This window comes from Salmo salar, chromosome ssa19 (genome assembly GCF_905237065.1).
Source record: "Salmo salar chromosome ssa19, Ssal_v3.1, whole genome shotgun sequence".
Classification (NCBI taxonomy): domain Eukaryota; kingdom Metazoa; phylum Chordata; class Actinopteri; order Salmoniformes; family Salmonidae; genus Salmo; species Salmo salar.
In genome coordinates this window covers 11,111,353-11,123,504 of record NC_059460.1, presented here as the reverse complement: position 1 = coordinate 11,123,504, position 12,152 = coordinate 11,111,353, and the positions used below count along the sequence as shown (strand labels likewise).

Here is a 12,152-nt window from a genome sequence, read left to right as displayed (position 1 = left end):
TCCCAAACTCTCGTCCCCCTGTAGAATTAGAGGGGAACAAGCCATTAACCACAGCCAAATCTTAGGGCGGAATTTGTTGTGATCTCTCCACAATATTTATTTCACCCAGGCTAATGAAAATGTATTAGCTTTGGGTCTGCGAGTTGAAAGTTTCCTCCTCCCAGCTTAACTGGTGCTCATTTTCATTAATATTTTAGACCCTGGAGAGTGGAAGGAAGAGGAAAGGAATGTCTTTGTTAGCAGTGATGCCATCATGTTAGGTGAAATGAATGTGCTATGATAGTGTTCTGTGCTCCTGCAGTTTGACAAAGAGGTAGAGTCAGTGCTGTATTTTTTTAGTATGTAGCTCCTAGCAGTGACTCACAGGAAGGCAGGCAGCCAGGCAGAGATTCCCTGTTGTATTGGGCTGAATGCTTTGGCTTGACAGTAAACAATGGATTGTTGGTTTGATGCAGTGAAGGGAGACTGTGGTTTCATTTCAAGATGTCTTCTGACAGGTGTTTCACATTTTTGACTGAAAGTTTTTTGAGGTGAGTTTCTTTACTTCAACCCTAGCTGTATTCGATCAGATATAGTACAGGACAGGTATAGACAGATCACAACATAATATCCACCACGGTAATTGCCCTAAAATGGCTTCATTCTCTACCATGAAAAGTGTTTTGAAATCCCTGAGCCACAGTGGCACCAGATATTTTGAAATACTGTACTTAGATGAACATAAGACATACTGCTAACAGTTTCAAACGGGGATTATTAGAATAGAATACTGTCTAGTATCGGTGTGTAGTGATGTGTTATTGTGACTACAGAGCAGGTTATGTGCTGAGTGAGAGGAAACAAACGCCCAGAGAAGAACCTGCCCAAACCACAGTGTAAGAACTGGCGCTGGAGTAGAAAAGCAGGTAGGGAGAGTGAACATTTCATTTAGCACTGACATGGAACAGGACAGGAACAGCGTCAGAACTGGGTAACAAAATGACAAACGACAATTAATGCTGAAGCAGGGAACAGAGCTGGGGAACAGACAGATATAGGGGAGGAAATGACACAGGTGATTGAGTCCAGGTGAGTGCAATGAATTGCTGATGCGCGTGACGAGGGAAGCAGGTGTGCGTAATGATGGTGGCAGGAGTGCGTAGTGCTGAGCAGCCTGGCGCCCTCGAGCGCCAGGGAGGGAGAATGGGAGCAGGCGTGACACACAGACCTAGAATCAGATTATCTTCTTTCAAATGCTTACCTTAGCTATTAGGGGATTGGACAATATCTGACCCTAGATCAGGGGTTATGGTACATTTACTCCTAGTCCGTAGCCTTAACTATTGACTCACTACCTATCAGATTACAGGACAGTAGGGGCCCGACACTAATCGCCCAGCAATCCAACAGGAATATTTGATTCTATTGGTCAAGGGCTAATGGGTTGGGCGCCATGGAGACAGGCATGTTGAGGGTGATCTGTCTCTGTGTGTCTGGGGTTTGACATATTCAGTGTGTGTGTGTGTGTGTGTGTGTGTGTGTGTGTGTGTGTGTGTGTGTGTGTGTGTGTGTGTGTGTGTGTGTGTGTGTGTGTGTGTGTGTGTGTGTGTCTAATGTACCATGAGGGAATCTCTATCTCTGGGTTCAGGGCCAAGGTCAAGGCACTGACAACCATGAGATGCATCCGTCTCAGATTCACTTTAGAAGGACCTTGGATTCAGACAGGCATGCACACACACAACACACACACAATCCCCCCCACCCAAATACACATACACATACACACTCACACAAACAACCCTCCTCCTCTCACACACTATGTACTGTATGCATTAGTTCCTGCTAGCTGCAGTAATGGTTTAGTAAATGGAGTGGAAGGCATTTGGTTGAAAGCCCAGGTGGGAAACTGTACTTCTGTGTCCTTGAGATAGACTACAGCTATCTGGAGACGCACAGGATATAGGGTACATTAGGTCTCCTTGGAAGGCTTTTTTTAACTTAATATTCATTTTACCAAGAACTCCCCTCTGGTTTGAACCTATTTTGCGAGGGAGTGTGTAACATCACCAGGCAAGAAGCATTTGTTTTCATAAAATCACAATACAGAACGATACACACAAAGACAATATAATATAGGCCTACATCACTTTATTACTTACTGTGGCTATTGGCTAAACTCTTTATCCACCCCTTTTTTCTCTGATCTCTTTTCCTCCTGTTTCATTGATTACCGTGTATCTTTCTCTACACTGATTGGCAGATATGGAGCCGTGGATCCACAGGTTCCGGGATGAGGGCACAGTGGATTACTCCCAGCTAACCTTTGACCCCAGCCAGAACGAACTGATAGTCGGAGCCAGGTAATATGTTGTTTTCTCGCTCTCTCTCTCTCTGCTTCTCTGCTGCTCTCTCGCTCTTTCTGCTTCTCTCTCCCTCTCTCTCTCTTCCTCTCTCTCTCTCTCTGCTTCTCTCTTTCCCCCTCTCTCAATGCTTCTCCCTCGCTTTCTCTCTGGCTATCCCCTCACTTGCCACAGAGTGTTCTCAAGTTAAGCTCATTGTCTCTGTCAAGCACATTGTATTTAATCCAGAGTGTCTGTGTTTGTCTGAAGTGTTCTCTGGCCAGCTGAGATTGGGTTTAGATGAACTCTAACTAGAGTGTCTGTGTGTGTTTGTGTGTGAGTGCGTTCGTGTGTGCGCTTTACTATGCATGGATTTCACTTCTGCTAATGGCCTAGGTTGTCAATACAAGCCGTTCTCTCCAGTTTAGCAGATGGCTGAGGAGACAGAGAGCTGGAGGAGCAGGACCAACACAGAGAAGCAGAGCTGGGGGAATAAACTAATGTACTGCAGATGGGATACAGGGACACGGAGGAGTTGGAAAGACTTGCAGGGACTGACAGATAAGGAGAAGATAGAGGGAGGGAGAGAGAAGAGCTCTTACCCTTTCCTTTCAAACACGAACCTGACTCAGGGGCTTAAGGGTGGTCCTGTCTCTACCTGCAGTGGTCTGGCCTAGTCTGTCTTCTCGCTCTCTCTGGAGTGGGCTCTGTGGGCTCTGTAAAAGGGATCTAGGAGAAGTGTCCAGGGCTTGGGGTTGACTTAGGACCAGGCCTCACTGAGTCCTTTCACTCAGGCCATCAGGCCACAGACATACCCTCTCTGGCTAACTACATTTGAGTTTTAGACATTGATGTGAGTCATATTGGCACCAGAGGTTCTAAGGCAATTATACGACTGCTCGTATGTTAAACATCTTGAATTAAACCAACTGTATCCAAAATACAGGTCTAATTGGATTCATGGAAAGTCCATGTTAGACGGATTCAACACACGGTGTATTCCGAGACCATTCACACAGTCAAAGAAGCCTAGTACCAAATCAACCCCTAGCTCCTTAAATGCTCAGTGACAGGGATCTAGAAGAAGTGTTTAAGGAGCTAGGGGTTGTCTGTGGCCTGATGGCCAGAGTGAAAGGACTCAGTGATAATGGAGGTAGAGAAGGAGAGGCAGATCGATGTAAATGTCAATATACTGTAAAGAGGTTCTTAGACCACAGCCTGCCCTGTGAGATAGCCACTCTTCAGAAGATGGATCCGTTGGTGTGTGTCCGTGCGTGCGTGCGTCTTCGTGTGTGCACCTATGCATATGTGTGTTGCTATTGAGTCATCTTATGTGAAGAGGTTTCAGCTGGTGAATAATATTACAGAATAGATGCATTACTCTGACAAGAGCTAGGAGTGTTGTTATACCTTGAATAACCTTCATGTACCAAGTTTAACTGAAATAGAAAAATTGATTCTCTGACATTCAAGGCCAAATTTATTTGAAATAAAACCGTTTTTAAAAGGAAACGATAATCTGCTGAAAATGTAATAAAGCTGTTATAATTAAAAAATAACTAATGAGAACACGGGAATTATCGTGTGAATAACTTCCGAGGCGAAGCCAAGGGCCAGAAAAACAGCTCTTAGGAGGGTGTTAGGCACAATAATTCCTGGTTTTGAGGGCCTTATTTCTTTTATAAAATGGTTGCCAGCATTTAAAAAAAGATTAATTAAATTTTTTCATTAAAAACGTTATTTTAATTAGTACATTTGTTTTATGTCATCCTTCCACCATACAATATAGTCTAGTCGTTAGTTCTGAGATTCTGAAGTTGCTAGCCAAATGGGGTGGTCGTCCATTCCAATGGCATGGACGTTCTAAGTAAAACATTTTGCTATGGAGGCTAGCTACTTCTACTTTGCTAGCTAGCCAACTAAAGCGAACACACAATCTCATCAAGCAGCTGAAATGACAGCAAACTATGTGCATTTTTGGTTATTTTACCTTCATTTTCATTGCCATTTCTTTGGATATATCCATTATACTTATTCTGATAAAATAAATTCGCCTGGCTCAGAGAAGCTGTCAGTTTCGTTAACGTTCATATGCATGGCACGGTGGAGATCGCCCAAAAAACCTGCAGCATTGTTCCACAGGAAAGGTTTAGACAAACTCCAACTGTTGCAAACCAAATGCTAGGCAAGTAGCATGGGGAAATATTGTCTAGACGCTTTTTTCCAGGGGAGATTAAGTTTATACATTTCCTAGCTGGGCTGTGGGACAGTGGATGCGCATTGATAAATCTAATGGAACAGTTAAATTACCCGGGGATTGTGGTGAATAACTCCCTGCTATCAACCAATCAGCATCCAGGATCCAGACAATCGTTTTGAAATGATGATTCTGTGATGCAATAATGCTGACTTTCCAAAACCATAGTGAGACATTGATAGTCAATATAGATACTACTCACTGTCATGTTTTGTAAAAGGTTTCCAAATAAACCGTTTTTTTAGTTGGCTTACAATGGAAACTTCACAATTCAAAAGAGCTTGAGCCAAGGATAGGCTAAAGGTGTTCATTAAAGTGAAGTTTCACTGTTGGGCTTAAGGTTTCTTTCACTGTGGTTTACACACACACACACACACACACACACACACACACACACACACACACACACACACACACACACACCGCCTCATGGGCCTATGCTCTTTTCAGATTAGAGTATATTTTTCTTTAGACCAAGAGAGAACGATGTACCTGTGAAAGTCTTTATAATCAGACAGAGAGAGAGAGATGTAACTGTGAAAGTCTTTATAATCAGAGAGAGAGATGTACCTGTGAAAGTCTATAATCAGACGGAAACAGAGAGATGTACCTGTGAAAGTCTTTATAATCAGACAGAGACAGAGAGATGTACCCGTGAAAGTCTTTATAATCAGACAGAGCCAGAGATGCACCTGTGAAAATCTATAATCAGACAGAGCCAGAGATGCACCTGTGAAAGTCTATAATCAGACAGAGAGAGATGTACCTGTGAAAGTCTTTATAATCAGAGAGAGATGTACCTGTGAAAGTCTATAATCAGACGAAAACAGAGAGATGTACCTGTGAAAGTCTTTATAATCAGACAGAGACAGAGAGATGTACCTGTGAAAGTCTTTATAATCAGAGAGAGATGTACCTGTGAAAGTCTATAATCAGACGGAAACAGAGAGATGTACCTGTGAAAGTCTTTATAATCAGACCGAGAGATGTACCCGTGAAAGTCTTTATAATCAGACAGAGAGATGTACCAGTGAAAGTCTTTATAATCAGACAGAGACAGAGAGATGTACCCGTGAAAGTCTTTATAATCAGACAGAGACAGAGAGATGTACCTGTGAAAGTCTTTATAATCAGACAGAGCCAGAGATGCACCTGTGAAAATCTATAATCAGACAGAGCCAGAGATGCACCTGTGAAAGTCTATAATCAGACAGAGAGAGATGTACCTGTGAAAGTCTTTATAATCAGAGAGAGATGTACCTGTGAAAGTCTATAATCAGACGAAAACAGAGAGATGTACCTGTGAAAGTCTTTATAATCAGACAGAGACAGAGAGATGTACCTGTGAAAGTCTTTATAATCAGAGAGAGATGTACCTGTGAAAGTCTATAATCAGACGGAAACAGAGAGATGTACCTGTGAAAGTCTTTATAATCAGACCGAGAGATGTACCCGTGAAAGTCTTTATAATCAGACAGAGAGATGTACCAGTGAAAGTCTTTATAATCAGACGGAGACAGAGAGATGTACTTGTGAAAGTCTTTATAATCAGACAGAGACAGAGAGATGTACCCGTGAAAGTCTTTATAATCAGACAGAGACAGAGAGATGTACCTGTGAAAGTCTTTATAATCAGACAGAGCGAGAGAGAGAGAGATGTACCTGTGAAACACAGTTTCCGTTAGCCGGTGATAGCCGGCTTTTGGCAGATAAAAAAATTGAAAAGCCGATAAATAAAATTGACGCCGGCCAATTGTCAGAGAGAAGAAGAAAAAATTCCATCACGAAATAATGCTTTTTAAACTATTAATTGGTGGAAATACCAGTTTGACTGGTCATCCTTATCAGTTTATAGGTTAATTTGCCTAATTTAGTGGAATTAAATTTGCGCATGTGTACAGTATATTTGTTATGTATCTTATTTATCACACACGTACACAATACAGATAGCCTTTCAGTGGAAAATATGGCTGACAGCGTGAGAGCTGCTGCTACAGCATCTCAAATAGCAAATACGTAGGCAACAGAAGGCAGGCATCATCAGCGCGTCACACACCACTTTGCAATGAACTGGAGGCAGTATGCATTTTAAAAACATATACTTAATTGTCTGAAACCTGAACGTTTTACTACATATTATGAGGCATGTCTTACCTTGCTTTAAAGTAGCCTAGACAAAATCAGACCATATCCATGGGGGAAATTATTTTATATTAGCTTTCTTTCTTTGGTCAATAGCCAAAGGCACAATCGTTGTAATAACAGCAATCCGTGCTAGTTGTTGCATATTAGATCTTCCCTCTTTCAAAATTTCTAACGGATATTTTAATCTCTGTCACCTGAAACCGCTCGCATGTATGGTGTGCTTTTGACAACAGTGTTTTCCCGCTAATTGCATTATGGAAAGAATATTCACATGTAGCCTGCTGCCTTGTGCACATTGCTACTCTTATAATGTGAAATAATAGTAGTTTATTAACATTTTAAACGTTCTGATCTGTTGCATCAGACTCATTGCTTTTGAATGTTTTATTTATTTAGTCTAGGCCTATTGGGATCTATCGTCCCATAACTGTCCCATAGTCTGTTTGGAATAGGCTATTTCTTTCTCGTCAAGCTGAGGAATAGAATATGTATTTTTTCACCAAATGTATGAACTAGGCCTTTATTACTCATGTATTAACAGAGACAAATACTCATCAGCAGAGCGAAGAAAAATACTCCTCAAAACTCCCATTCCATTGGTTGAAGTTACCCGTAAAAAAGATCTAATGGTTAATGTTTGGATTTGTAAAGGGTAAGCTGATCCCGCATCTGTGTCTATGGAAAAGTTCTTCCCAGACAAGGGCATATCACTGGGAGATGACAAAGTATGTAATCTTGCAAACTATATTCAGTTCAGTTTTGACTGGGTTTCTATTCAACAAAGATATACCTTGTTTTGGAATGCTATAGCAGTAAAGTAGTCAAATCAAGTGTTCCTATATGTGGTTACATCTGAACAGGCTTTTGGAGTGGCCCAGAAACAAGTGTGCTACATCAAAGATGTGTTATTAAGGGAGAGAAAATGACCAAAATAGGGATAAAATAACCCAGAGATATCGTTGGACACCTATTACCAGAAATGCTCTCCTGTCCACTTTTATTTTCTCCGGTGTTGTTCTTTTAGAGAAGATTCTACCTTCATCTCTCCTCCCTCTCTTTTTTCTTTCAGAAACCACCTCTTCAGACTCAATCTGGAGGACCTCTCGTTGATCCAGGTGAGTCTTTACCAGCGTTACCATTATCCTCCCTCTATTTTACTATCTATCTCTCTGTCACTCCCTCTTTCTCCCTCTCAATCCCCTTCCTATTTATATACCTGTCACTCACTCTTCGATTCACTTCTCTCTTTTCTCATACTCTCTCTCTTTCTTCTCGTATTCTCTCTCTCTTTGCTCCTCTTCCTTCTTTTCTGCCCCCTCCCTCCCTCTCCCTCCAACTCCTCACTCTCTGTTGGACCACAGTGTGATCTATAAGATGACTGTCTTGTCTTTGTGTGTAACACAGTTATGCAGTAATTATCGTAGCAGTTACTGGAACAGCCCAGCTGTCAGGCCCTTAGAAATGGTCACAAACAAGACACAAAGCTTGTCATAGCATGCCATGGGAGCTACAGTAATGAAAACCCAGGGAACATTTCAAATAGTTCAATAGTTTCTCCATGTTATAGGCCTATGCATCTTGACAACATCATTATGTTAAGTGCTGATAAATGAAGCCAGGTTCATTATTATTTTGTCAGGAGATCCTATGGGCTTGGATTGCACCATGGGCTATGTGCAGAGGCCATCTCTAGGCTAAGCTGGATCAGGGATTCAGGAAAGTCCACCAGCCACAGTAGTCAGTGTTAATGCCCCATCTGTCTAACTGTAATCTTATCTTCAGTCAGTCTTAATGCCCCATCTGTCTAACTGTAGTCTTCTCTTCAGTCAGTCTTAATGCCCCATCTGTCTAACTGTAGTCTTCTCTTCAGTCAGTCTTAATGCCCCATCTGTCTAACTGTAGTCTTCTCTTTAGTCAGTCTTAATGCCCCATCTCTCTAACTGTAGTCTTCTCCTCAGTCAGTCTTAATGCCCCATCTGTCTAAATGTAGTCTTCTCTTTAGTTAGTCTTAATGCCCCATCTCTCTAACTGTAGTCTTCTCTGCAGTCAGTGTTAATTCCCTATACGTGTATGTCTACCCCAGCTCCTAAAACCACATGTGAAATTCCTGTGGTTCCTATGTTCCAGACCCATTCTGTTCTGCTGCGTGATGATAGTATTTTTGCAGTTTGCTAAGTTATTTGCACCTTGTGTTCTGCCTGCCAGAGGAAGAAGCACAGATGCTCATGCTCTATCTCTTCTTAGTTAAGACTGGCAGCACAAAACCAAATCAATTGAATCAAGCAAATTGATTGTTATTAAAATGATGCTATAAAATAATCTCTTATCTTTTTTGTCAACCTTTGATGTTGAAAGCGATAGCATGTGTTTGAGCAGTGCAATGTGATGTTTGTAAACATACTGTACAGTATAATTGTAGCTCTTTCCCTCCCTTCATCCCTTCATCTCACAATGGAATAGTAACCATTACACCAGCATGCTCCCTCCTTTCTCCTTGATTTCCATGGCTGAAGGCTGTATGTGTGTACTTACCCCCTGTGGGGCTAAGAATCGTGTAGCCCAGTGAGTAACCAGTCAAATATTGACACGTTAGAGGTTTATCTGGATCTCTTCCTGAGGGAAAACAGCAGGCTCCTTTGATGCTCTGGACAGAGGCTAGACACTGGCAGTTTACTGATGCTCTGGACAGAGGCTAGACAATGGCTGTTTACACCCTCAAAGACCAGGGGAGAATAGAGAGAATGGGGGAAGGGGGTTGGGGAGAGAGAGGGAGAAAAAAAGACATGAAGAAGACGAGGAGAGGGAAGAATAGAGGAAAAAGAGATCGGAGATCGTGATAGACAGAGATGAGAGAAAGAAAGTGAGGTAGAGCGAGACAGAGAGATAAGAAAAGAGAGATACCCCCCATAGAGAAAGGCAGAGATCCATGGGGAGTCACTCTTTTGTTGGCGCTCAAATCAAATAAAATGTATTTATATAGCACTTCGTACATCAGCTGATATCTCAAAGTGCTGTACAGAAACCCAGCCTAAAACCACAAACAGCAAGCAATGCATGTGAAAGAAGCACGGTGGCTAGGAAAAACTCCCTAGGAAAAACTCCCTAGAAAGGCCAAAACCTAGGAAGAAACCTAGAGAGGAACCAGGCTATGAGGGGTGACCAGTCCTCTTCTGGCTGTGCCGGGTGGATATTATAACAGAACATGGTCAAGATGTTAAAATGTTCATAAATGACCAGCATGGTCAAATAATAATAATCATAGTAGTTGTCGAGGGTGCAACAAGCACGTCCGGTGAACAGGTCAGGGTTCCATAGCCGCAGGCAGAACAGTTGAAACTGGAGCAGCAGCACGGCCAGGTGGACTGGGGACAGCAAGGAGTCATCATGCCAGGTAGTCCTGAGGCATGGTCCTAGGGCTCAGGTCCTCCGAGAGAAAGAAAGAAAGAGAGAAAGAAAGAATTAGAGAGAGCATATTTAAATTCACACAGGACACCGGATAAGACAAGAGAAATACTCCAGATGTAACAGACTGACCCTAGCCCCCCGACACATAAATTACTGCAGCATAAATACTGGAGGCTGAGACAGGAGGGCATCAGAAGACACTGTGGGGTGGGGGGGGCAACCCAGACAGGAAGACCACGTCAGTGACTCAACCCACTCAAGTGACGCACCCCTCCCATGGACGGCATGGAAGAACACCAGTAAGCCAGTGACTCAGCCCCTGTAATAGGGTTAGAGGCAGAGAATCCCAGTGGAGAGAGGGGAACCGGCAAGGCAGAGACAGCAAGGGCGGTTCGTTGCTCCAGCCTTTCCGTTCACCTTCACACTCCTGGGCCAGACTATACTTAATCATAGGACCTACTGAAGAGATAAGTCTTCAGTAAAGACTTAAAGGTTGAGACTGAGTCTGCGTCTCTCACATGGGTAGGGAGACCATTCCATAAAAATGGAGCTCTATAGGAGAAAGCCCTACCTCCAGCCGTTTGCTTAGAAATTCTAGGGACAATTAGGAGGCCTGCGTCTTGTGACCGTAGCGCACGTGTAGGTATGTACGGCAGGACCAAATCGGAAAGATAGGTAGGAGCAAGCCCATGTAATGCTTTGTAGGTTAGCAGTAAAACCTTGAAATCAGCCCTTGCCTTAACAGGAAGCCAGTGTAGGGCGCTCACTGGGACAGGGCTGGTTATTAAAGATGCTTCATCCCATCCTTTCTTCTCTCATCCTCCCCATCCCTTCATCCATCCCTCTTAGCCTTTATCTCATCCCTCACTCAGTGTAGATTCCTCTAGCCCCTATCAACCCTCCTTCACCCCAGGCAGGCCCCATCTCCAGAGAGAGAAAGCCTTGGTAATCTGGACCACGGGCCAACTGCCAATTTAAACTGACCCTGAGTCTAGAGACTGCTTTGCATCTGACAGGAACAGGGTTTTAGGTTAGAGAGTTAAGGAGCTACCTATCTAAAAAAAAACAGGGCTCAGCTGAAGTGGTCGGAGTGCTATTGAGATTTAGTACTACTTTGATTGCTACCTTCTCTTCTATTTTTCTCTTCTTCTCTTCTCTCCTTTCTTCTTGTACTTATCCTCTCCCCCTGTTCTCTTCTCTCTCTCCTCTAATTCTCCCCCTCTTCACATCTCTTCTCCTCTTTCCCGCTCTCCTCTCTTTTCTTCTCCTCTCCTCATTTACCTTCTTCTATAATGACACAGGGCGAGACCCAGATGCAGACACAGGAGGCAGATGGTTAGAGTCTCTGATATTTATTAAATAACAAGGGGCAGGCAAGAGGCAGGTCGAGGACAGGCAAAAGTTAATTAACCAGGTCAAAGTTCCAAATGGTACAGGGAGGCAGGCAGGCTCAAGGTAAGGGCAGGTGGGCTCAGAGTCAGGGCAGGCAAAAGGTCAAAACCAGGAGGACTAGAAAAACAGAGGCAAGGAAAAAGCAGGAGCATGGAAAAACACGCTGGTTGACAAGACAAGACGAACGGGCAACAGACAAACAGAGAACACAGAACAAATACCCTGGGAATAATGAGGAAAACGGATGGTGGTGTTGCCATCTGACAGGGGAAGCCCAGTGACAAAATCCAGGGAAATATGGGACCAGGGGCGATGAGGAACAGGGAGTGGCTGAACGAGGCCAGACGGAGCTTGCCGCGGAGTCCTATTTTGAGTACACACAGTGCATGCGGCAACTAAGGCCGAGACATCAGGAGCCATGGTGGGCTACCAGAAGCGTTGTTGGATGAAAGCCAGGGTACGACGGGCACCAGGATGACAGGTAAGCCTGGAGGAGTGAGCCCATTCCAGGACCTAAGGCCGGGCTGGAATGCCCCCCCCCCCAGGGTCTGGCTAGGAATGTTGTGCCTTGCGGACCAGGGCCTCAATACCCCAGACAACCGAAGCCGCAAGACATGAGGCAGGGAGGATGGTCT

At 43.6% G+C, this 12,152-nt stretch overlaps 1 protein-coding gene across 3 annotated transcripts in view; it reads left to right on the top strand.

Moving 5' to 3' along the window:
• Positions 1 to 12,152, top strand: part of sema5a (sema domain, seven thrombospondin repeats (type 1 and type 1-like), transmembrane domain (TM) and short cytoplasmic domain, (semaphorin) 5A) — a 195,700-nt gene that overhangs the window by 62,084 nt on the left and 121,464 nt on the right. For all 3 annotated transcript variants that reach the window (XR_001322457.2, XM_014157212.2, XM_014157211.2), the window contains 2 exons: positions 2,240 to 2,339; positions 7,790 to 7,835. Coding sequence is in view for 2 of the 3 variants with exons in the window: in XM_014157212.2 (XP_014012687.1) it covers positions 2,240 to 2,339; positions 7,790 to 7,835 (146 nt within the window). In the remaining variant the exon portion in view is untranslated. The remainder of the gene's footprint in view (positions 1 to 2,239; positions 2,340 to 7,789; positions 7,836 to 12,152) is intronic.